The sequence below is a fragment of the Callionymus lyra genome, chromosome 15 (assembly GCF_982586985.1).
Source record: "Callionymus lyra chromosome 15, fCalLyr1.hap1.1, whole genome shotgun sequence".
Lineage (NCBI taxonomy): Eukaryota > Metazoa > Chordata > Actinopteri > Syngnathiformes > Callionymidae > Callionymus > Callionymus lyra.
This window is the reverse complement of record NC_141832.1, coordinates 16,781,639-16,808,363: the sequence shown is the minus strand read 5'-3', so window position 1 is coordinate 16,808,363 and position 26,725 is coordinate 16,781,639. Positions and strand designations below refer to the sequence as shown.

Sequence of the window (26,725 nt, the reverse complement as noted above, 5' to 3'; positions counted from 1 at the left end):
TAGATAGATAGATAGATAGATAGATAGATAGATAGATAGATAGATAGATAGATAGATAGATAGATAGATAGATAGATAGATAGATAGATAGATAGATAGATAGATAGATAGATAGATAGATAGATAGATAGATAGATAGATAGATAGATAGATAGATAGATAGATAGATAGATAGATAGATAGATAGATAGATAGATAGATAGATAGATAGATAGATAGATAGATAGATAGATAGATAGATAGATAGATAGATAGATAGATAGATAGATAGATAGATAGATAGATAGATAGATAGATAGATAGATAGATAGATAGATAGATAGATAGATAGATAGATAGATAGATAGATAGATAGATAGATAGATAGATAGATAGATAGATAGATAGATAGATAGATAGATAGATAGATAGATAGATAGATAGATAGATAGATAGATAGATAGATAGATAGATAGATAGATAGATAGATAGATAGATAGATAGATAGATAGATAGATAGATAGATAGATAGATAGATAGATAGATAGATAGATAGATAGATAGATAGATAGATAGATAGATAGATAGATAGATAGATAGATAGATAGATAGATAGATAGATAGATAGATAGATAGATAGATAGATAGATAGATAGATAGATAGATAGATAGATAGATAGATAGATAGATAGATAGATAGATAGATAGATAGATAGATAGATAGATAGATAGATAGATAGATAGATAGATAGATAGATAGATAGATAGATAGATAGATAGATAGATAGATAGATAGATAGATAGATAGATAGATAGATAGATAGATAGATAGATAGATAGATAGATAGATAGATAGATAGATAGATAGATAGATAGATAGATAGATAGATAGATAGATAGATAGATAGATAGATAGATAGATAGATAGATAGATAGATAGATAGATAGATAGATAGATAGATAGATAGATAGATAGATAGATAGATAGATAGATAGATAGATAGATAGATAGATAGATAGATAGATAGATAGATAGATAGATAGATAGATAGATAGATAGATAGATAGATAGATAGATAGATAGATAGATAGATAGATAGATAGATAGATAGATAGATAGATAGATAGATAGATAGATAGATAGATAGATAGATAGATAGATAGATAGATAGATAGATAGATAGATAGATAGATAGATAGATAGATAGATAGATAGATAGATAGATAGATAGATAGATAGATAGATAGATAGATAGATAGATAGATAGATAGATAGATAGATAGATAGATAGATAGATAGATAGATAGATAGATAGATAGATAGATAGATAGATAGATAGATAGATAGATAGATAGATAGATAGATAGATAGATAGATAGATAGATAGATAGATAGATAGATAGATAGATAGATAGATAGATAGATAGATAGATAGATAGATAGATAGATAGATAGATAGATAGATAGATAGATAGATAGATAGATAGATAGATAGATAGATAGATAGATAGATAGATAGATAGATAGATAGATAGATAGATAGATAGATAGATAGATAGATAGATAGATAGATAGATAGATAGATAGATAGATAGATAGATAGATAGATAGATAGATAGATAGATAGATAGATAGATAGATAGATAGATAGATAGATAGATAGATAGATGGTGATAAGCTAGCAAGTATACCACTCAGTGTGCAATTGCCCTTACTTTGTATATTTCTATACATTTATATTTTTAATTACATGTGAGTCTCCCCAGGATGGATGGAATTTCTATAGAACAAGACAATCTTGGTCACACAACACCAGCTGGAAGACATGCTTTTGTCAAAATTGCAGTAATTTCAATAGGTGGTTGTTATGTGTACCATGCAAATTACGTTCCATGGATGTTGAACGTGTGAGGAAATACTTTTTATGTTTTGTTTTTTTGCTTCATAGCAGATTTTCTGGCTAACATTTATTAATTTTTGATGGGATTTGGTCATTTGTATATATACTATGAACAAATGTTCTGATTATATATATATATATAGGTAGTTTTGTAAAATGTGCAAATATAATAATAATAATAATAATAATATGGTGAGATAATAAGAATAGGAATAACATTTTTTGGTTAGTTTTATTATTATTAATAATAATAATAATAATAATAATATGTATGATCATTTGATGATGAAAAATAAACCCACACTTGAAGCAATTTTATAATGAAAAAAATGAATTAAAAATATTAGAATGTAATTGTATGTAATTTGACATTATATTTAAGATGTTTAAGACAAACATTGTCACTTTAACATGATGGTTTCTAACATGGATGATGACAGACTTACGTGGGAAATAACCAGAAGCAAACACATGATAAGAAAAATATAAAAGGTTGCGGGTGTTTAAATGCTCAAGGAACATATAAAAAAAATTATGCTGACAGGATATTTATTATTTATTTATTTATATTTGAAACGTGCATCTGACAATAAGAATAACGCCAGTGTAGATACTATACTGACCTCTGGTGGTTGCACGAGTGAACTTACACAATTCAATACAATAATGTGTTGCCATTTAAGGTCATGAAAATTCGTACATACGTTTAAAAATAATAAAAGATCATGATAACATCCTAGGTGCTCATTGTTTGGAACAATTTTTAAAAAATGAATAATAAAATGATTTATAAGTACAAAGGTATGACAATTTAACAACTAGAAATAGTTTTTAAATATCATGTCTGAACGGCGTTATGTTATTTCGCAGAACAAAAGTTTGTTCAAGTCTAGTTTAACCGACTTTTGTTAAGCGAAAAATAAGAACCTTAAGTTGTTTGACTGGTTCTTTAAACAATTAAACATTAAATATCAAAAACATTTATATTTTAATTGTTAGTATAATATAATAATAATCGAATCGTTCTTTTATCCTGCAATTTTTAAAACATGTGAATATCTAAAAAAAAAAAAGAAAGAAGAAAAATGCATTGTTTTCGATGTTGTCCCTTAAGTCATGTATTTGAACACAACACCGAACAAACACAACGTGACCAGCGCGAGACCTTCTGTTGACGTTGTGTCTTTGAACGCATCACAGAGGGGGGCGGTCTTCCAGAAGTTTTCAGGAAGCTTTTTTTGGGGGGGGACAAAACTTAACTTGTCACTCCGCGTTTTCCTTCTTATTTTTTTTTATTATTATTTAATTTTAAGTAAAAGAATAACAACAAAAATGCAAGGCAGCGCTTTCGGGGCCACGTTAGCCGGAGGAGCTTTTGACGCCGAGAGTTTCGTGAAGCAGCCGCTGACGGTCCTGCGCTTCCTCAGCTGGGTGAGTTAGCACGGCTAGCATGTCAAACTTTAGCAGCTGTTTGGCTTTAAAGTTGACTCTGAAAGTATAACCCGCGCCGACAACCGGTCAAATGAATCGATAAAATACGTCATAAAACGGTGATTAAAGTTGAAACAAAAACGAAGCGCATAGACGTATGAAATTGTGGTTTTTGTGGTGTAGAAGTGTAGAAGCTAGTGGTTAGCACATCCGGTGCTGTGTCACTAAACCAACACGCGTTTACAATGTCACTCTTAAATACTTTATAAAGTTGTATTTGAAGCTTTAAACCAATGTTTAAATGAAAGGAAATATTGAAGTCACTACAATAATCGGTTTAATACAGTTAGAAAGTTATCTTAAAAAATAATTAAATGTTTATTTTAAACTTTAGTTCGTATTAGAAAATACAGTTAAATGTTGTTTTTTTTAACATGTTAAGATCTTCAAGCATTCCCACCAAGTATCTATTTATTTTCTTACAAAAATAAAACATTAAAGTTAAATACCAGGAAAATGTTCGCCTCTTGAATCAATAAAACAATAACTCTACATTTACATTAAAACACTGTGACTCAAACAACTTGGCATAAACTTTATTTCTGAAAGTTGTGATGTGTCTTTTTCTGTTATTGTGTAACCAAACGACCATAACATGTCATTAAAATAGTCAGTTCTTGAAGATGTCAACATTTATTGGCGACTTTTCACTCCTGTTAAGTCTTGAGTGAGTCAACCATGTTTCAAAATCATACATAAGAAGAGTTGTGTATAAATATATTTAGATAATAATAATAGTGATAATTTTACATGTGAAAGAGTAAATAATATATTTATATTTAATAAAACACTGACAAGAACACCTTTATGGTTGATTTTAAGTCACTATCTACTAAATAAAGGTTGTTTAGATTAATTCTAATTTGTGTGTAGATAAAAAAAAAATGACAGTCAAGTTGTTGGATGTAAATTTTGGTAATAGGATACTTGGATCTGATCTAAACAGTTGCATCTTAAAGCAGACCTAAGGGCCCTCATATGGCCCTTTGGCTCCATCTATGTGGTCAAAAGAATATGACAATCTGAACATGTAGAAATGTTTTTTGATGGATTTCAGATCATTTTAATTCTAAGTAGTTTGACTCTACATGTAACTTAAATTCTTTGTTTGATGTTTTTTTCCCTTATCTTTTCTTTCTTTTATTTTTTTTACTTTTTATGGGTTTCATTTTTTGAAAATATAGTGCTTTCATTTTGTATTTAAAATTTAATTTATATTAAATAAGATATTTATTTTATGGTACACAACCAATTTTGCATTTAATGTTTTTATTTTTTAAACATATTATTTCTTCCTTTTTTTTAGTTTTTGTCCTTCTATTGGGCTTAAATGCCCTCTTTAACAGTGTATTAATGTTTAATTTAAATGTGTTTTTTGCAGATCTTCGCCATTGTGGTTTTTGCAACCATAACCGGGGAAGGCTACACCAACGACTCAACTGGGTCCGACTTAAAGTGCATGTTCAATGTGAACGACAGCGCTTGTAGCTACGGCGTGGGGGTCGGAGTCCTGGCCTTCTTGGGGTGCATTATCTTCCTCCTGTTGGACGCCTACTTCCCTCAGATCAGCAACGCCAAAGAGCGGAAATACATCGTAACTGCAGATTTGGGCTTCTCAGGTGAGCTGCTTCCTCCTCCTGCTGTTCATGTTACAGTCGTTCTTGACAGTAAAGAAGAACATCTTGTGCTTGCAGGGGTTTGGACTTTTCTGTGGTTCGTCTGCTTCTGTCTTCTCACCAACCAATGGTCCAAAACACAGGACAGTTCTTCTCTCAATGGTGATGCCGCCCGGGCCGTCATCGCCTTCTCCTTCTTTTCCACTTTTTCGTGGGTGAGTTTTTTTTGTTTTTTTGATTGATTCTCAGATACAATATTAATTTTGTATGATAATACTGTAGTTATTAACATTAATGCAGAGGTAACCATTGAACTAAAACAATGCTCAAATTGTGATTTTTAACTTTCACCAGAGTTCCAAAGATGTCCGACTTTCATTACTTGAATAAAACTTTTACTATCAAACACAAATAATATCTGGTTGTCATTCACACTTGACAATATTTCTTCACACATTTTAAAGGCTGTTTTGGAGCAGAGGACAATAAACAAATACATTTTAAAAGGACAGACGAGGAATGAATGAGTCCTTGAGTCTATTAGTGTTGCATCATGGTAGGAGCATTCGTGCTCCATCTGCTTCTGACAGTGTTCAGAGGATGACTGTCATCATCCATGATGGACAGTAGTTTGTCCAGTGATCTCCTCTCAGTAACTGTCACCAGTGAGTCCAGCTTCAACCACAGAACCAGCCTTTGTGATCAACCTGTCCAACCTGTTGACACTCCTCTCGGACACATTCCCACCCCGACACACCACAGCATAGCTTGTTTTCGTTTGAGGCGTAACCCCTATAAATCCAGACATATTTTAGCAGCAAAAGTTTCATGTTTATATTTTGCTTCCTGCTTCATTCAGGGTATCCTGACTTACCTGGCGTACATGCGCTACAGTCAGGGCGTCAGCGACTTTGACCTGGAGTACAGAGACCCGGCCACCGACCCGCCAGCACCATTCCCGCCGGGACAGTTTGCCGGAGCGCCCTCCGGTTACCAGCAGTCCCCCTTCAACCAGAGTCAGGAGCAGCCCGGGGATTACCAGCCGCCCACCTACTGACAAAACTGACGCTTGCCACCTGTGCCAAAGTGTTTGGACTCTTCTCTCCACTCCAGGTTTCTTTCCTGCTGGAGGCGTTTGTTAAAAAAAAAACCTGTGTGCACTGATGTGTTTTTGAGAAGTTGTATGCTGTGCTTTCGCTTTTCATACTACAGCGAGTGGTCGGGTTGGAAAGATTTTTGATTGGTCGTCAGAAGGATTTGATATTCTGATATTTTTAGCAGAACATCCGAGTGCCAAGATCAGTGGATTTGGAAACATTTTGATCAATAGTTTAAACCTGTTTTTCTTTTTTTTTGTTGTTGATTAATTTAATCCTGCACATTTGTTATTCTTTTCACTTTCGTTACACTCACCAGAAACAATTTAGAAATATTTTACCAGGAACTTCCTGAAGCAGGCGTATCGAAGAATGTCATTGTAAATGTTTCATGGATTCAAATTATCATAAAGTACTTCACATATTTAAGTATCTTAAGTTCTACTGGAAAGTTTATTCTGTAAACTTCAAAAGATTAGCTAGTGTGCACTGAGAATTTGCTTTTAATTTTTGTGTTCTTTTAATTATGTTTTTGAACTGTGGTTCTGAAAGGATCTTCTGTTAGGAAAGTAAAAACCTCTGTCTTACGTGCCTTAATTCTTTATTTAAGTCTCCATTCCTACAACCTCGGCAGCGATCGTGCCACTTCCTTCTGTTCGCGCTAAAAAAACATTACAAGCTTCTTGTTGATTTCCCCCCCAAAGTGCTGTGTGCAGTATTGTGTGCCACACAATGTTTGCCAAATAAAAAAAAAAAGCTGGTTCCTGACTCTTGACTTGTATCCTTCTTGAAGGCCATCAGCAGGATCCTGAACCGCCACCTGCTCCCTTGGTAAATATTTGAATGATAAAGTCAATATGTTGAAGCTGCTGCAAGTGCTCACTCGACGCAACTAGTCTTGATAGTCGGGACAAAAAACGGATCATATTTAACACATGAAAGTCTTGAACGAAACTGCAATGAAATCCCAAGTTTAAGGAAATTCACTTTTCGCAGCCTATGCTGAGCTAGAAACATGTTATCTTTATCTAAAGTTTTAATAAAATATATTTTATATCAGTAGGTGGCGGTATTGAACCACATGCAGTATCATAACCTTCACGTTGTCACCGGAGTTATGACCATTTAATTTATATTTCTAATACAGACGCATTAAATATTCTGTATAAATTACACATTTAGCTGTAAAACATTAAATATAGGCTAGAAAGTGTGTTTATTTCAAGGTTGCATTGTAATCACAGCGTTTATTTACAAACTGCTTTCTAGAAATGACTTGATATATAATAACGCATTATAACGAATGTATTAATCTTCAATGTTTAGTTTAAGAAAAACAATAAATGTAAAATTAAATTATTTTTGTTTTGCATTAACTGCACTTTCATCTTTACTGCGATTGAATGATATTTAAGTTCCAATTAATTTCTATCCATATTTTTTTAAATATATATATATTTATTTATTTATTTATTTAAATATCTACTAATTTATTATTTTTTCTATATTTATTAAGTTTGTTTTTATTCTATTTTATTTATTTTGTAGTTTGCGGCCAGCGTTGTATCGATGACAAACTGAATTTTAATTTACGGCACTGTTAATTAATTGTTAATTGAAAAAAAGTTTGTATTAATTGACGAAAAAAGAGATTCTATTCTATTTTATTTTATTTCTTATTTTACACGCTTTTTAAGCGCGATGAACTATGAGGGCTTCACGCGAGCTCTGTAAAGCACTATGTGTCAAAATAACGGAGTTAAAAAATAACGAATTATTTTTACTACGTTAAATTCATAAAACACGGTTTAAATATATCAATTCCCAGATGGTAGGCGGGATTTTGAAAACACGGTCGACTCTGTTCGTCTACAACGAAAAGCCGCTCGTCATATTTCCACGAGGACCGTGAAGGCGGCACCGTCGCGGTGACGTCACCCGATCCCGGAAGCGACGGTAGGTCTCGTCTTGTCGGTAAACGTCGGCGAAGGAAGAAGAAGCTCCGCAGCGACGATGGCTTCTCTCCCCAGGACAGGAACGGCAGCGGCGGACGACGAGAGGAACATTTGACGCCCACGGTGAGTGAATATCTAAAGAGATTTTTCTTTTAAAAACTGTTTAATTCGCGGTGACTCCTGAGCCTGGAGGAGATGTTGCGATGAAAGAAAGATTGTTGTGTTTCCTTATGATCTTCTTATTTCACATTTGAAGTCAAATTAAATATGATTTCTTGTATTTTTTTTTTTTTTAAATAGCTTGAGTAACATCTGTTCAAGGATTGTTCCTTGCAGCACTTTGTGAACTATTTATGAGGCTCCTTTGCTGAAGAACTATTTATGATGGCATCAGATAACATCAGAGACTTCACGATCATGTGGCAAACTGAAGACCAGCCCTTTGAAGACTCAACTCTATTCACCTTTTTAACTCGATCACAGAACTTGTCTTGAGTCATTTGGGTAGCATTTTCTTTAACAAAAAAAACATCATTCATTGCATTTTCTTATGACAAGATCAGACAATTTAAATCGCATTTTTGTCTCCAAACAGAAGCGAGATTTGTCGATCAAAAGATCATGATTCGAGGCTAAAACCTGTAGCAGATCCTCCTCAGGTTACAATACTTAAATCGGTTGTACATACTCTTAAATGAGTTTTTCATAATAACTATAATAATTGGTTTGCTTTCCCATGTTTTGTAAACAAATGCACGTTGAGTACAATGGCAACGGCGCTTTATAAGAGCCTCAGCATTGCAATTACACTGTTCAGACACTCGGGGGAGACAAAACCCGTTTTAAAAATTGTACGTATTTGTGCTTTAAGCATAGAGACCTGTGTAGCCGCCCCAATCTATGCTCGAATCAAGACGACTTTTGAACCCCAATAAAGTTGGGTTATACTATGATCTGGCGTCACGTGACCCGATACCGGGGCAATGATACCATATATACTGCGATACTGTAGAAATTATATTCGGTTTGTGTTGAATAATTTGAACAGTCATAGCATAGTAGTCACACAATGCTTAACATCAGTTTACTCCATTCAAACGGACAGATCTGTATTTGTATTTCACAAGAACTTTTAGATATTTTGTAACACCATTGATGGTATCTCGCTGTTCCTGTGATGATATCGTCGCTCCCGCATTATTTTTATGAATGACTTGCGTCACACGGCGGTGTCGTTGATGTCTGGTCGGTAAATGTTTCTCTAGAGTCTCCGCTCAGTCACGACCGTCGACCTCTGCCACGGATTTAACTCCTGCCCCTTTGGACTTGAATAATCCCGCCGCCTGGTCCTGTTAAAGTCCAGCACTACTCTGATTAGTCATTGTTGTTGAGGCAAACAAACCTGTGTGAACCAGGAGAACCTTTAAAAAAGTCCAATATGACTCGAGATCAGCCGTCAAACCGGAGGAAACGCCGGGGTAGGTTTCTGAATTTCTCCGACTTTTAACGATGCTCGAGAGTCCCGGGACCAGGTGCTGCTCTACGCCAGGTCTGACTTGTCGGGGTGTAGTTTTGTGGCTATAATGGACTGCTGTTTGGCTCCCGGCCTTCTTATGAAAGACTCTTTCAGCTCCTGAGAGGAACACAGGAGCGTTTTTTAAGCTGCCTAGGCCAGGTTTGGATGTCTCAGGAATTCAGCTTTAATTTGATTTTTAACACCACTTTGTACTCGACTTCTCCACGTGTTGTCTCGTTCGCTTATCAATTCTTCTCCAGAAGGGATCGTAACTTTTATTTTTAGCTGTTTTTACGACAACATTTTACGGCTCCTTTTACAATATTTTTCAATTCAAATTGACATTGCGATTTCTTATTATACCATTTTTAAATTAAAAGATAAAGAAAGAAAACGCTTACTGAACAGAAGTTGGCAGCAGAAACAAAAAGGAACAAAGACAGTGCTTTTCACGGTTTCATTTTCCTCCTTTTTGCTTTTATTAAAAAGTGTAAAAACATATTTTTATTTTAGAAGAATTCACTCTTATCTGTGTAATATATTTTGATATTTTAATTTTACATTTTAAAGGTTAAATAAAGATATTTGTATTCAAAATAAATAGTTATAAATGTCTGTTTCAATCAGTTAATCTCATAGTAATATTGCAAGCCTGGCCTAGAGGAAAGTAACGTTATATGTTATCTCAATTATGGTGTTATTGGAAAATACTGTAACCTCATCAATCTTTTAAGTGTACATTCATTGTTCATTTTCCCTTTTATACATTTCATTTTACTCTTTTAATTGTTGTTTTCGATGTGCTTTTTTTCTCCTTTAATGCTGGATAATTTTTAAATATATTTATATATATATATATATATATATATATATATATAATATGTATGTAAGAAAATGAAGTAAAAACATGTATGGAAAAATCTGAATTTTTCAGCCAACATTGTTCAGCCATTGGTTCAATAGTACAAAAAAAAAGCAACTGTAAGCAATATTTTATATTTTCCCTTGTTGACCTTTTCCCATTATTAATAAAGCTTATCAATCTTTAAGGCAACAGTTGAGAGATGATTTATTTATTTTGTGACAGAATTGCTGCAGAGGTGTGTCTTGATGTGTACAGAGGTCAACAGAGCTGACGCCAGAAATATTAAAGTCATGCTTACAAGTCACAATATATGTAGAAATGTAGACAAGTTGTGTCATACAAACACACACAGAAACAGGATGATTTGGTACTTACTGTAATTTGAAAAGCAGGGATTTTAAAAGTGTCCCACATTTATTTATACAGCTGCTTGAGAATGACTGAGAAGCAGCAGGCAGTGTTGAAAGAGAAAACTGGAAGACAAGCGTCAGATAAAGAGGTAGACAATGCTGATAAATAGTGACTAAAAGGGGAATAACCTTCAAAGTAACGTATACAACTAATATTTAATCACTTCGCAGTGAAATAATTGATTATTTGATGGAGGATTGTTGACTTTCTTTGTTTTTTTCTATATATTATTGATTTATTCTTTGTTTTCATTATCATTATTACTATTTTTTCCATCTTTTGAACAGGAGGTGGCAGTAGCATGACAGAAAATGCTCAAACATCACGCACTACTAGGCGAACCACAGAAAGAAAAAAGTTGTGGTTCCTTCCAGATGGAAACTCAAGTGGAATGATTTGAAATAAGATAATCATTCCTGCCCCGTTAACTTTCTTACATTACTTTTCCTACGAAATTCCAAATGGGATGACAATTTGGAATTAAAAATTGACAGGCGCCAAACGCAGACAACCACAGAATCTCCTTGGCAGAGGTAATGGTGGTCTTTGATAATGTCGGTGAACTTTCTCCTATTTTTTTAAATTAAATATTTATTTTTTAGAGGAGTATAAGCCGAACATGCATAATAAACCAAAATGAAAGGTGAGCAGAAGAGCTGTGTATTGGAAAGAATCTGGCGAAACATTGCCCCGTATCACAATACAGGGGCAACGATACGATGTATCGTGATACTGTAGTAACAAGTATATATTTGTAGTATTGTCGAGTACTTGACTCTGGTGTTGCAGAATTTACAGACCACATGACTCTTGACGAAGTCGTAACTGCTTTCATTTGTTTTGAAACATGTCCAAACATCAGCTTTTAAAGCTGCTGGAGTCGACTGTATCCTCTCGTCCTCAGTCATCGCCCAGATTGAATTGTTCCTTAAGTTGCAGAAGACGTAATAACTGCCACCCTCTAGAGGCACAAACTTTATTTGCAACACAATGATTAACAAACGCCGTGAATATTCGCATGTTAACTGTAAATAATGAATCACTTTATTCGAACTTACACACATTTTACCAAAATATAAACCATGATAAAAAAAAATCTGAGCCCTAAAAAAAAAAATCAATGCAGTGCTTTTTGAATATATCGATACAGTATCGTGAAGGTACATATAGGTGTATCAATGTCTTCTTACACCTCTGGCGAGTGTTTAAGAAGGTGAAATAACTTTGTCACTGGTGTAATGTGATCTCTAACAGGTATGACGTGAACACCTGTTGTATTACCTGATTTACCTGCTTGCACACACACACATACACGCACAAATATGCTCCTCCCCGAACCGACTCGAACCGGTCAGATTTCCGCATAAACCTTCCTGCTCGATGTCATGTCGGACGTCGATTTTATTTTATTTTTTTCCCATGTTTAACTGACACCGAGAAGCTTCTCTAAAAAAGAGTCTATTTTTCTAGGTACCTCCAGGACCTCGTCCTCCATGCCTGCACCCCCAGACCCCAAACATCCGGAGAATGAGTCTATGAAAAACCTGCGCATCTCTGTCGGAGGCCTCCCCATGTTGGCGTCCATGGCCAACACGAGCGACCCTCGATTCCGCCTCAAGTGGAAACCCATCGTGGCGGTCGGCGTGGCGACGGCGCTGGTGCTGCTCTTCATGCACCTGAGCACGGGCTCGCGGTCCTACGTCTGGCAGAGGCCGAAGTCCGTCCACGACGACGATGACGACCTCCGGCCTGAGGGGCGGCGCTACAACGACACCTACCCGCTCAGCCCGCCGGAGCGCACGCCGCGAGGGACGCGCTACCGCATCGGCGTCATCGCCGACCTGGACACGAACTCGGCGAGCGGCAAGAAGCTGACGTGGTTCAGCTACATGAAGCGAGGCCACGTGATGGTGTCCCAGAGCGGGGACAAGGTGGCGGTGGAGTGGGACCCGGACAAGGTGGTGCTGGAGAGCCACCTGGCGGAGAAGGGCCGAGGCATGGAGCTGTCGGAGCTGGTCGTGTTCAACGGGAAGCTGTACACGGTGGACGACAGGACCGGGGTCGTGTACCACATCGACGGAGACAAGGCCGTTCCCTGGGTCATCCTGACCGACGGAGACGGCAGCGTATCCAAAGGTAGTCCTTGATCCTCCTGTGGCTCTTGTTGCTTAATATGTTTAAAAATATTTATTTTTTAGATGATAAATAACCATGATTATAATACAAAATGTTAAGAGTTGTTCCAGAGTTGAGCAATTAAACCTCCTCAGGGGCCACATTTTATACAGTGGCTGTTGTTAGGGGCCGTCAAACAATAATAAAGGAGCCTAAAGTATAGAAGCCACTAATAAAATCAAGCTAAATATGCTAAAAAATACTGTCATATTGTATTTAAAAAATATATAAATCTGTTATCAAAGCACTTGTTTCCCCCCTGAAAAAATACATTAATTTCTATTTTTTAGGGGTAAATGATCCTCGCAAAAATGTCAAAAGTGGAGAAAAAAACGAACAAAACAAAAACCCTAGTGTCATATTTAGAGACAAGTAATGAATAATAGAAATTAATTCAAAGTAAAAATTTGAGTTTGTATGTGATCTACGTGAGGGAACGTGAAATGGAAAAAAAAAAAAACGTTTACATCATTAAACCATAAATCTTTAAAACATATATATGTTTTAAACAAATAATTATACAAATCTAAAACATTTTAACAATATTTTCGATGATACATATGTAATTATTGTTGTAAATATAATATACCAAAAACAAATCTTTCTCCAACAATTTTGGTTTCCTACTGAATAACCTAATAATTAAATTGAACAAGAATTATGAATTTATAAATCAACAATCCAGGGTGAAAAATATGTTTATATTATTTTTTATTTAAATGTTTTTAGTTTTTAGTTTTTTATCGAAGCTTGATAGAATAAAAATCCCAGTATTTTATTAAATATTAATTTATAATATTTACTTTATAATAGTTATAATAAACCTGAATGTTTTTCATATAAAATAAATAATAATTAGTATTATTATTATTATTATCTTGAAATAAGAAAACAACTTTTTTGCTTCTTTTTTTTTTAATGTTTAAAAATATTTGTCCCCTTAGCTTCTAATATTTGGATCAGGGATTTCTTTACACTTGTGTTATCTTAGGGTCAATATGATCCAAAGGCCCGAAAACAAATGCTTGAGGTATCCCTTTTCTTGCTTCATTGTCAAGATGAGAGACTTTAGCCACTGCGTATGTTCACCTTGACCCTGAGACAACACAAGGGATACAACAAACAAGTTTGCTTTCAGGCTTTTGGGTCACCTTGACCCAGAGACAACACAAGGGATACCACAAACTGGTTTGCTTTCAGGCCTTTGAGTCACCTTGACCCAGAGACAACACAAGGGATACCACAAACCAATTTTCTTCCAGGCCTTTGGGTCACCTTGACCCAGAGACAGCACAAGGGATACCACAAACAAATTTTCTTCCAGGCCTTTGGGTCACCTTGACCCAGAGATAACACAAGGGATACCACAAACACATTGACCCTGAAGATTACACCAGGGTTAATGTATTTTCTGGTTTTCTTTAACGTTGTTTCCTAAATGACTTTCAAAATTGTACAATCAAAGTTAGGTCTATATCCAGACTTGACGATATATATTTTTTATAATTATTTTCATCTCACCGCACAGGTTTCAAGGCTGAGTGGTTGGCCGTGAAGGACGAGCACCTGTACGTCGGGGGTCTGGGTAAGGAGTGGACCACCACCGAAGGGGTCTTCGTCAACAACAACCCGGAGTGGGTGAAGGTCGTCGGTTATCGAGGGGACGTGCAACACAAAAACTGGGTTCCAAATTACCAGGCGCTGAAGGACGCCGCGGGAATCAAACCTCCAGGTGAGTACCCAGCATGCACGTCGGTTCCCCACCGACCACTGAGACCGTGATCCTCCTGCAGGGTACCTGATCCACGAGTCGGCGGCGTGGAGCGACACCCTGCAGCGCTGGTTCTTCCTGCCGCGGCGGGCGAGCACGGAGCGCTACGAGGAGACGGCGGACGAGCGGCGAGGCACCAACCTCGCCCTCACCTGCTCCTCGGACTTCAAGGACATCAAGGCGAGCCGGGTGGGCTCGCTGAACCCCACCCACGGGTTCTCCTCGTTCAAGTTCGTGCCCAACACGGACGACCAGATCGTGCTGGCGCTCAAGTCGGAGGAGGACGCGGGACGGATCGCCACCTACATCATGGCCTTCACGCTGGACGGCCGGATCGTTCTCCCCGAGACCAAGATCGGCGACGTGAAGTACGAGGGTCTGGAGTTCATATAGCTTCGGGAACTGCAGCCACGATCGGTCCAAACAGACTTCTTTTTTTTTTAAAAACAAGCGTTGCCATAGAAACATGGCCGTCCACGGACTCATAGTCGTAATGAATGTAAGAAAAAAAACAATTTTTTGCAAAACTGTGATTTATTTTTATTTTTTTTCCTTCTTGTACGAAACTCTTTCCACGCACATACCCAAAGCTCTCCTCCGTCGACGACGATCACGTCAGTGTTTTCAAGAGCGTCTTTTCGGTGAAACTTGAAAAGTACCGTAAAACATGTTTTAAGAATCTGTGAGTAAAAGAAACTCTATTTGTACTTTTAACGACTCTTCTCTCTGGAAAAACACTCGGCATGTGTCTCAAATCGCATCCTTCTCTTTGTGCACTAGAAGTTAGTATGCATCAGGATAGTGTGCATACTAACTAGTACGCAAATTCTCCACAGATAGAACGTCTCAAATAAAACTCTGCCGCTACGCACTAACAGGAAATGACGCGACAGCTTCTTCTTCTACTACTATTTATGTTTCAACCAGCTGTTTGAACGCTATCGCCACCTGCTGGCAGCACGTTTTGCAAGTTTGGAAAAAGAAATAAAGACAAAATATGAGAATCTAAATATTCGCGAGATACCCGGTATCGGAACCGAAGACGTCTCATCCTCCTACTGCTGCTGAAAATAATACACCTGTAAGTATATGAATATACAGTATATGCATTTATATATGACGTAACTTCAGTTTAAAACGTCACTAAGAAGGCGGCTGTTTAGGGTGGTTAGTGTCCATAGAACCATACTCAGTTTTGTGGGCATTTTAGTACGCCAATTTAGTGTGCATGGCGCACTAAATTTCGCATACTAGGAATTGAGACGCACTTACGCACTAAAAATACTAACTTTGAGTACGCTAGTATGTGATTTGAGACAAAACGTCGGTAAGATCTCCAGTGCTGTGTCTCAAATCGCATACTACTCTTAGTGCACTAGAAGTTAGTATGCATCATGATAGTATACCTACTAACTAGTACGCAAATTCTCCACAGATAGTACGTCCCAAATCAAACTCTGCTGCTACGCACTAACAGGAAATGACTCGACAGCTTCTTCTTCTACTTCTATTTAACGATGTTTCAACCAGCTGTTTGAACGCTATCGACACCTGCTGGCAGCACGTTTTGCAAGTTTGGAAAAAGAAATAAAGAAAAATATGAGAATCTAAATATTAGCGAGATATTTAAGCTGGTATCAGCAGCGAAGACGTGTCATCCTTCTACTGCTGCGGAAAATACACCTGTAAGTATATGAATATATATGAATATATATATGACGTAACTTCCATTTACAGCGTCACTAAGATGGCGGCCGTCTAGGGTAGTTAGTGTCCATCGAACCATACTCAGTTTTGTGGGCATTTTAGTACGTCAATTTAGTGTGCATGGCGCACTAAATTTCGCATACTAGGAATTGAGACGCACTTACGCACTAAAAATACTAACTTTAAGAACGCTAGTATGCGATTGGAGACACAGCATCGGTCAGATCTCCGGCCACACATGAGTATGGAAAATTTCCTAGAAAAAAAAAAGAAGCTTTCTTGCTACAACAAGAAACTGAGAGAAAAATTAAAGTGAGTAAAGCAGCAGGATTCTTGAAGTGAACACTGCTGATAACCAGTGTGGTTTTCTTCTTCTTCTTTATTTTGTTGTCGACGAAGCGTCTCGGTCAATTTCAATGCAAACGAAACTCACGGGGAAGTGAAATGAAACTGTAGGATAGGAGAAGTGAACCTTTGCCCCCCCCACCCCGACCCCGAGCAACAGTATATAACAGGAGAAAATAAAGGGAAATCCCAACGGGCTGCAACTCTCAGAGGTAATGTATCTTTTCTTTATTATTTATTTTATCATAAAGGCGGGCGATTGATTTGCAAAAGTCTGGTTACAGTTGTGAATATTTTCTGTCTTAAAATGTTCATATTTAATGCAAAAAACATTATTTTATCTTAAAAACACACATTCATTTTTTTTTTTTAAGATATTTGTTTTGATTTTTCACATAAAACGACCAGTACAGCTCAACAGTGTAAATGGTATGATGCACAGAGAAAAAAAAATATGAAAGAAGAAAATGTTAATCAGAAGAAGGGAAATAATATTTTTACAGCTGTAAAAATAAAAGTATATACTGTATATATATCCAAACACTCAACATATACAGTATATTCATAAAAAATATGAAAAGATGTAAAGATAAATAATTGTATATATTAACATAAAAGATAAAAACAGAACTAAAACACAAAATAAAAACTAAAAAATAAAGAAAAACACAAACAAAACAAAACATGCCTGGTCCGCACAGACACCCCACCCCACATCCTGTAGATAATGACATTGTCAATCTAAACAAGCATTTAAGATAACAAAAAGAAAAGGGCTACTTCATCTTTTTTGGAGTTTGCGTAGAGGTAGATCGGAAATACCACATAAAGCAATTAAAGTATTCGCTCGGTGACCTCTGACAACGTCCTAAAGATGTTTTCCCAAAAGATGGTCAGAAAGGGACATGAGCAAAACATGTGTAGATGGTTACACATTAAGTTTTTTTCAAATGTTTTATTTTACATATCCTCTTTTTTTTATGATTAAAATCGTGACCAGACTTTAAATTTTCATTCTCAAAAACTTTACTGAAAGTTAGGGAAAGTAAGTAAATATTCCATAAAAAAGGCAATTCAGTCATTTGAATCAAAAACTAGATTGCAACAGTTTTTTTTAAATTGCTGCCCATTGTAATCGAGTAAAAAATGAATAAAGTATAAAACGTATGAATCGATTCTGTTTTAAAGCATTTACTTCTTTCGCACTAACCATTAGCTATTTAGCTCAATTTACCATAACAATACAGAGACAATAATGCTCGTAAATAGAGGTATCTATATATTTATTTAAAATATAATGCAATTAAAACAGAACACTTGCTCGTAAGCTGGAATTTAATAAATCTAGCTCATGATGCGGATTTAAGCATCAAAGTTTCTTGTGTTATAATGTATATTTCTACGCTAAATTCACAAAACTGTGTCTTCTTCAACAACTACAGCAACAACAACAAAAAAAACAGGATAGTTGGATTTCTATTTGTCAATAAATGAATTGTACTGCGTTTAATTTGTGACTCTTTTATTTTATCTTAATAAAACATTATGTAAATAAAAGATTTTTGACAAAACGTTTGTAAAAACAACTAAAAGAAATAGAACCATGAACGCATCATATGAATTATGACTTTAGACTTTTTTTTTATTGTCATTGCACAGAAAACACAGCAGTGAAACTGGCAACGAAATGTCGTTGCTTGGCAACCGTTAAAAAACACAGCAGAGTGATGTATATATAAAAAGTATAAATATAAATATTAATAAGTTAAAAATAGTGCAATATAATATAAACAGAATAAATAATTAAAATTTAAAACTTTATTTTAATAGTCTTAAAGTAGATTTACAATCACTATTAAGTTTAGACCTTTTTTTTTCGATTTAAGGGTTTAATTCCTTGTTTTTACCTAAACGTGTTTATCTTCCTTGTTGTTGTTCATCTTCCAGACAAAAATGATGTCTCAACAAATAGTTCCCTCTCTGTGGCTTCTGCTGCTTCCTCTCCATGTCTCCGGACATCTGTTCCCTATGCTTGGTAAGCAAAAAAAAAACAAATTTTTGTTTCATAATATTCGACTTTAACTTCTTCTTCTTCTGTGGCAGACAATCCTCTGGAGGTGAGGGAGGGTGACGTCAGACTCGTGGGCTCTGCCAGACCCTCCGAGGGCCGGGTGGAGATCTACCACGAGGGAGAGTGGGGGACGGTGTGTGACGACGGGTGGGACATGTCCGACACGAGGGTCGTGTGTCGCCAGCTCAAGTTCCCAGGGGCCAAATCGGTGCTCGAGCGAAACGATTTTGAAAAAGGTGAAACATTGGGATGTACTAGTTTTCACCACCAGATGGTGCCAAAGCTTGACAAATATTTTACCCCCTTTTTTTTCCTTTTTTTTTTTAACGTAGCAACTGGACCTATTTGGCTGGATGAAGTCAAATGTGATGGATCGGAACACAATCTGATATCGTGTGGCCAGAAGCCATGGGGGGATAACGATTGTACCCACAAAGAAGACGTTGCAATCGTCTGTGAAGGTATTTGCATCGATTTCTTGTACTCACGCCCTCAAAAAGAAGGGGAAACCAATACAAGTGTTTTAGAAGGGTGTCCCCCCAGTGTGGTAAACGTTGGTACTGCATAGAGAAATAGTCGCACCTTGGGCTCCTTTTGATTGGTTTTGTCAGTAAACCTTAAACTTGTGTTTTAGGTCTTTTTCTCATTGACTTAAGCTCCTTATATATGCACTTTGTTATCTCTTTGCAGCTTTTTATTCTCATTTGCACTTTGTTTTTTTATGGAACTTCTGTACCTTCTATCGCAGACCTGGGCAAACTCAAACCCTTTGACTGTATTTATGCGGCCCTTGTAATGTCAAAGTATGATCATGTATAAATGGTTCTAACGCATTAACAAATGTATTTTGTATTTATTATTCATTTATTTTTCAACATAACACTTGTTTATTTTTTGTGTGTAATTTTTCGAGTATATATTAATCCCTCAAAACTTTTTTTTATAAGTTAGTTGAAGAAATGTTTTGAAAAAAACTCATATATACAAGAATAAAATTGCAGCTTATTTATCTTAATAAAAGTCACGGCCTAATGACCAATGTCCTTTTTATTTTTTGGTTTTGCAGTAAGCGGGTCAAACAATGAGTCGGAGCAAGTGCTGGACCACAGCATCCTTTTATCCAGCGAGCTCGGCGAGCTCTTCGACAAGGGGGTCCTGTGCGACCTCACCATCCACGTGCAAAGTCCTCCCGGGAGCAGGCGCGAGGACGGTTCCTTCGAGATGGCCTCGGAAAGCATCTGCGCCCACAAGTCCATCCTGGGGATGTACCCGGCCTTCCAGTTGGAGGAAGGGGTGACGGAAATCACGGTCAACGTCAGTAGTCCATGCAAACCCTACTTCAAATTGTTCATCAGGTAACTGGAACTTAGGACTTTACTTACTTTTATTTCGTTTTTTGTTCACACGGTGGCAATTACACTGATCCAACAGGTGGTGGAGCCGGAAACAAATATATTAAAAAAATCAATTTTGCTGCTTCGTTATCACTGTGTCGTTATAATGTCTCATGTGTTTTTTTTAGGTATCTCTACACCGGCAAGCTAGAGGTCCAGTACTCGTCGGCGCAGTGCTACCATTGGTTTGGTTCTGTATTTCAAGTGAAACCGCTGATGAAAGACAGCGGTCGTCTTTTCACCTGGCTCCTGACTGAAGATCCGTCCTTCCAAAGCCAGCTGGCCCTGTATACCTACGCGACGGAGACCAACGACTTGGTTCTTCAGGAGACCTGCATTCAGTTCCTGGCCTGGAACTTGGAACGTTTGATGAATTCCTCAGCTTGGCCCGGCGCTTCTTTCGGCCTCATGAAGGCGCTACTGTCGCGCACGGACCTGGTGCTCAGGAACGAGTACCTGCTCCTACAGGCGGTGGAGAATTGGATCCTGGCCCGAAACTCCACTCCGGAGGACGAGGCCGAGCTTTTGGGCCTCGTTCGCTTCCCGATGATCCCGGCCGAGACGCTCTACAATCTGGACTTCAACAGCACGGTTTACAAGACACACCGAGATCTCTATCGTAGCAAAATCTTAAAAGCGTTGCATTTTAATGTCCTGCCCATCCTTAGTCTTGAGACCAACCCAAACTTCAACAAAAGCGACGTCGACTACCATTTCAGGATCTACACCGATTCCCCGTGGAGTAAAGAAGTGACTCAATTGCCTTCCTCTCAAAATCATTATCGTGGAAACGTCAGATACAACAATCAACCCTTAGACAGATTCTTCACGCCGTTCCACAGCCCTGTGGTCTCTAGGAACGACCAGCTTAGGTGGAACGTATATTATTTCACCCAGACCTACCAGTGTTCGGAAATCAACATGCGTTGTCAGTCCGCCCCGGTGTTTGTGCTCACTCCTCAAATTTATAATCTGAAATACGTCTACCAAAACAGGCTTCTGGTGTATTGCAAATCCAAGTTCCTCTCCAAAATTAAGGCTTTCAAAAACAGTGTGTCTTATATGGCCAAAAACAGCAGCTTAACCTACCCGTGCCCTCAGCAGCAGTTCACCTACCTCTATGTCGTGCGACCAGAGTACGCCTGACGTGGCAACAACGCCGCTTAAGAATGATTATAATCCAGCTTCTCTTAAATTGCAATCCTCCTTTCGCTTGTGGTAAATTCAATACAAACTAATGTTACGAATTCTGATCATTTAAAATCATTTTCATTTCTATGAGTTTAATTGTCGTTCATTTTCTGTAAGGTGGTTGTTAAATAAAACAATAAACCTGCGAGCAAGTTATATTTGTTTCTGTGTCTTTTGTATTGTAAGCAAGACGTGCAATATTTATTTCATATTTTGGGTGTGTCCCAAAATCGTGCACTTCTGCACTTACACTTGATTATTGAGTGCTTCCCGTCGAGCAGTGTGCCAAAATGTAGTGTGCAATGAGCACTCAATTGGTTCGCTAAAATGGCCAGAAAATTGAGTGTGGATCGACGGACACTTTCCACCCTTAACGGTCGCCATCTTGGTCACGTAGATGACACTACACTGAAGCTACGTCACTGACGCCGCGTCTTCGAAGTAATACCGGCGTAAATTGTCAAGAGAAAATACTATTTTTTACCACAAAACAACACAACAAAAATAATAATAACAAAATGAAACCAAACTTAATAACTTGTTCCAATTGACGAAAAGTGTCGGCGATAGTGTTCCAACGGCTGGTTGCAATCACCGTTAAAAAGTAGTAGAAGAAGAAGCTGTCGAGTCGTTTCCGATTATATTGTAGCGGCAGTGATTGATTTCTTCACGCTTAAATCCACATACAACGGTCTTGGACTTTTAAGAGGGGTAAACACTGAACCAGAATGTTGACGCCACCTCTTGCATTTGTGTAATTTTTATCATTGGCTAATACATACTTTCCCGTTGAGTCTTGACAAGACCCTTCCTCCATTTGTCCCAAAGGAACCCACATTTGGAGCTGGATGAAGTCAAATGTGATGGATCGGAACACAATCTGATATCGTGTAGCCAGAAGCCATGGGGGGAGAACGATTGTACCCACAAAGAAGACGTTGCAATCGCCTGTGAAGGTATTTGTACTCATGCCCCCAAAAAGAAGGGGAAACCAATACAAATGTTTAAGAAGTGTGTTCCCCCAGTGTGGTAAACGTTGGTACTGCATAGAGAAATAGTCGCACCTTGGGCTCCTTTTTATTGGTTTTGTCAGTAAACCTTAAACTTGTGTTTTAGGTATTTTTCTGATTTGACTTATGCTCCTTATACTTTGTTATCTCTTTGCACTTTTTTATTTTCATTTGCACTTTGTTCTTTTATGAAACTTCTGTACCGTCTATCGCAGACCTGGGCAAAGGTATGTGACTGTATTTATACGGCCCTCGTAATGTCAAAGTATGATCATGTACAAATGGTTCTAACGGTCTTGGACTTTTAAGGTACACACTGAACCAGAATGTTGACGCCACCTCTTGCATTTGTGTAATTTTTATCTTTCGCTAATAAATTCTTTCCCGTTGAGTCTTGACAAGACCCTTCCTCCTTTTGTCCCAAAGGAACCCACATTTGGAGACATAAAACCGTGTGATACCGGGCGAAGAGTTTATCCTCAATGTCGAATATTCCCTCTGCGGATACGCCACTGTGTAATCCGGGTTCCCATTTGCTACTGGTAAAAATTTTTAACTTGAGGGTCGGATAGCGCCGATGTCCGCTGCTTAAAACACTGTCTAACGATCCAAAATTGAAAGCCCATCCATTTTTTTTACCGCTCATCTCCATTGGCTTTACATGTTCGTGTGAACCCCCATTCAGAGTCCTGACTTGACCTGAAAATCTGGAAAAACAAAACTATAACCTTGAAGCCACAGAGCCAGCTAATAGGGGAACTTTGGTATGCGGTTCTGCGTGGACATCGAGTGTAACATGGCTGTAAAAGTCTTTGGGAACACCCTGGACATATTGTACAAATGGAAGCTATCAAAGCTAAGCTTACATTTTTAGGTCCATCAAAAAAAATATATCGGGGGGCGGGGTGGGGGAACCTGGCATTGCAAGAACATGCAGTGTTACCTCAAGCCTAAGATGTAACCGGGGACTTTCTTGCTGTGGTAAACCCACTGACCACCGAACCGCCGAAAATGCCCCGGCCAGTATTTTTAAATATACTGTACATACTTTCTAAATAATTGGAAGAGTAAATAGATTGTGACTTTCTGCGTGATGTCGGTTTCCTCTTTCGTGAATCACGGAATCCTTCTGAACATTTTCCCTTCCATACCAGACAAGTTAATCTACACGTCTGCTATTTACAGTACACGTCTCAACAAGTTTAGGATTGTTTGCCAGCGACATGTTTACGATATTTTGATTGTCGGTTTGATTAGTAAAAAAAAAAAAGGGGCGGATGTGAGTCATTTAGTTAAAAACAGAGAGTCCAACCTGAGGCTTGTTATTCACCAGAAGGAAAAGCTCTTGGATTTCATCACGTTGATTGTCTGAGTAATATCTGGTCGTCTCTATAACCTTTAAGTCATGACCCATGATGTGTTTTTAGGGGTTTTGGTTTACCACTTTTAATGACAATAGTCATCGTGAATGTCTTCTAGGTAATGATGAGATCGTTCTTTTCCATTCGTAGCAATGATTTATGTCACGTAAACCTTCCATCCCGACCATATCGTGGGAAAACAGTTTGAAGCGAAGAGGCCCAGACAACATTGGCCCCAAAAGGGTTAGTGTTTTTTTTCTGGGGGGCTTGGGGGGGCTGATATAAGCCTTGTCCACACAAAGTCAAAGATGGTCTTAATCCGCTAAAGTTCTTTGTTGAGACTTTTAAAAAACTTTTTGAACCGGGTCCTGTGGATAAAATTGTGCTGGAGCAAGTTTCCTGTCTTAGCGGCCAGAAACTTAGTTCTATGAACTACTTCTTCTAAGAAATGGGGGACGTAAACAACCAGCAAATAAATGGATAAATGAATAGTTAAATGAGGTATAAATATGATTTTTTTTTTAAATGAACTGGACAGAATAAATATATAAACAAAAAGAAATTACAACAATCTGTAACATTAATTTCTACAAGACACAGTGAAAAAATGAGGGGTGTTGGCTTCCAAGACTTCTACTTCTACCGGACAAAAACTCATCAGGGTGACCAGGGCCAAACCTTCTTCCAAGTTGGATATACCCGTGACACCAATCTTAAAGAAGACCCCCTAAACCCTTGTGTTATCTCGGGGTCAAAGTGACCCGAAAAGGCAGAAGACAAATGTGTTATCCCTTGTGTTGCCTCTGGGTCAAGGTGAAGGACCTCCCTGGATCCCAGAAATACATATGCAGTAGCGGGGCGCTCCAGTACTCTACGTGGTCCCTTTTTTTTGGCCTCGATGCAAAGAACCCCCGGGATGAACGCTGAAAATGTAGGTCAAAGGGAGGATGGACGTGCTTCTCTGCTGGCGGAAACATCGGGCTCACGTCATGGTCTTTCCATCTCAAACACGCCGGAAAGAATGCAAAGTTGAGAAGGTCAGATCGTTGCGACACCTACGTGTAAATTTCTGAGGAAACGCTCTGTGGACATCAGACCAACGGTCGGTGACGTACTCACACCCCGGACACTGTAATTTCGGGAAAATTTGCGGACTAAACCGTGGTAATTGGAAAAACCGAAAAGGGGGGAGCGGGGGGCTATTGTACGCCCCGGGGTCAGGCCCTGATAGAGAAGGTTAAAGAGGATGTGGGTCACTGCCGCAGCACCCACCAGTTGCCATAATGGGACTTCTTTTTTTCAGCCTTACTGGGCACTTCCTTTTCAAAAAGTATTCTTGGCTTTGCAAGTCTATAATTTAGCTCGAGTTTGGAGGTTGAAGCCATTCCTGTCCGCTCGCTTGTGTTTGTAGTGGGTAAAGTACACGGGGGGCTGCTTACATCGCATTTTCTTCGACAAATACGCCCCTTCCACAAATTAAAGCCAAATGTTGATAGACACACAGTAGCAGAATTCAACACCTTTTTTTGTGATGTCATGAGAACCGTGCGGGAAACCTGATTCAATAATGGTTGTCATTTCATTATGTGTATATCACTTCTGTATTCACTCCTTTTCTTCTTCACTGACGCCTTTTACTGCTTCTGTCACCGCGAGTCACGCCTTCCAACTTTCTGGAACTCTCCCTTATCTTAACGGTTGTCTTTAGGAACGATGGGAATAGTCGTTTCAATTACCTTTAAAAAGAAAAAAAGATTCATGGGATGTTAGTCATTACGAGATGTCAAGATTTTTCCTCCTCGGCTCTTTTCCATCCCGCTTTTATTAGTAAGTGGAAAAACATTTTTGTAACTGTGGAAAAGAACGGAAATGTTTCCCAAAAAGAGTGCGGAGGAGAGATACACAGGACCAAAATATGAGGTCATCTGATCTCATCCTGTCTTTATTTTTGCATTTTTATCAGGCTGTCCTTCCTCTGATCCCTCCAATACTGGATCCAAAAAAAAAGACTCTTGAGACAACGCTGATACAGGAAAGACCACCCTCCCACCCCCAACCCTGAAAACCCACCACTCTTTTTCTCTTTTTAGCGCATGAGTAACAGGGTGATAAACCGCTTCGGAATTTACCATCAAATGTCTTTCACAGAGGCGCAAGTGTTTTCGTGAAGCCATGATGACGTTTACGTTTCGTCTAATCCTTGTTAGGACGATGTTTGACATTCACACACAGTTGCTTCATGGGGAATCACAGCAGGATTCCAAATACACTTGTTACTTACGTAGCACACATATCAAAGTAAAAAGAAAAATTGAGATTATTGTTGGGTCTGCTAATTGCTAAAAATGCTATCAAGCCAAATTACTAGAAAAAACAACATACATCCTTATTAATATTGTTCTTTTTTAATGTGACTCCATTTTTTTTTACACAGAGCACCATGTGAACAGACCAGTAAACTCGGGTTTCAGTTTACGATTAGAAATGTGAGGTTTGTTAAAAACATTAAAAACACAATTTTGTTTTTATCTTAGCACACGACTTTTTAAAAAATATTCTTTTTTATTTTCATATTCTTAATTTAAGACTCTTCTATTGTAGTTTTGTATATTATTTGCTGTCTTGTTGTTTTTAGATTTCTCTTTTGTATATCATTGTTTGTTTTATTCACTTTTGTACATCTGTGTGTACATAAATAAATAAATACATTGTATGGTGAAGTTTTCTCATATTTAAAAAAATACAAAGCGATGCTGTTGTATTTCACTACAGAAGGGCCACAGCTATAATTGTTAACTTTACATTAAAATTAAAAAAAACAACGTAATCCTTACAGTTTCCTTTCTATTATATGTTGCGTGGTGGTTTA

General features: G+C 37.7%; 4 protein-coding genes across 5 annotated transcripts in view; all 4 read left to right on the top strand.

The window, feature by feature from the left end:
• The window catches only part of cyth1a (cytohesin 1a), a 282,462-nt gene that overhangs the window by 186,228 nt on the left and 69,509 nt on the right, over window positions 1–26,725 (top strand). The window lies entirely within an intron of this gene.
• On the top strand, window positions 3,090–6,852 carry syngr2a (synaptogyrin 2a). Its single transcript, XM_087809168.1, has 4 exons — window positions 3,090–3,311; window positions 4,753–4,990; window positions 5,066–5,202; window positions 5,847–6,852. The coding sequence occupies exons 1-4, from the start codon at window positions 3,213–3,215 to the stop codon at window positions 6,042–6,044; spliced, it is 672 nt and encodes a 223-aa protein (XP_087665294.1). The 5' UTR covers window positions 3,090–3,212; the 3' UTR covers window positions 6,045–6,852.
• On the top strand, window positions 8,013–15,484 carry cant1a (calcium activated nucleotidase 1a). 2 transcript variants are annotated; one of them, XM_087809167.1, is made up of 4 exons: window positions 8,013–8,162; window positions 12,302–12,967; window positions 14,535–14,738; window positions 14,800–15,484. In XM_087809167.1, exons 2-4 carry the CDS (start codon window positions 12,325–12,327, stop codon window positions 15,168–15,170), a joined length of 1,218 nt encoding a protein of 405 aa, XP_087665293.1. In that variant the 5' UTR covers window positions 8,013–8,162; window positions 12,302–12,324; the 3' UTR covers window positions 15,171–15,484. The 2 variants fall into 2 exon arrangements, with proteins under 2 accessions (XP_087665293.1, XP_087665292.1); XM_087809166.1 differs by lacking the exon at window positions 8,013–8,162 and adding an exon at window positions 9,391–9,517.
• Window positions 17,017–21,641, top strand: LOC148065139 (galectin-3-binding protein A-like). The gene is made up of 6 exons (XM_087808572.1): window positions 17,017–17,041; window positions 18,777–18,864; window positions 18,933–19,136; window positions 19,233–19,361; window positions 19,967–20,255; window positions 20,423–21,641. Exons 2-6 carry the CDS (start codon window positions 18,783–18,785, stop codon window positions 21,438–21,440), a joined length of 1,722 nt encoding a protein of 573 aa, XP_087664698.1. The 5' UTR covers window positions 17,017–17,041; window positions 18,777–18,782; the 3' UTR covers window positions 21,441–21,641.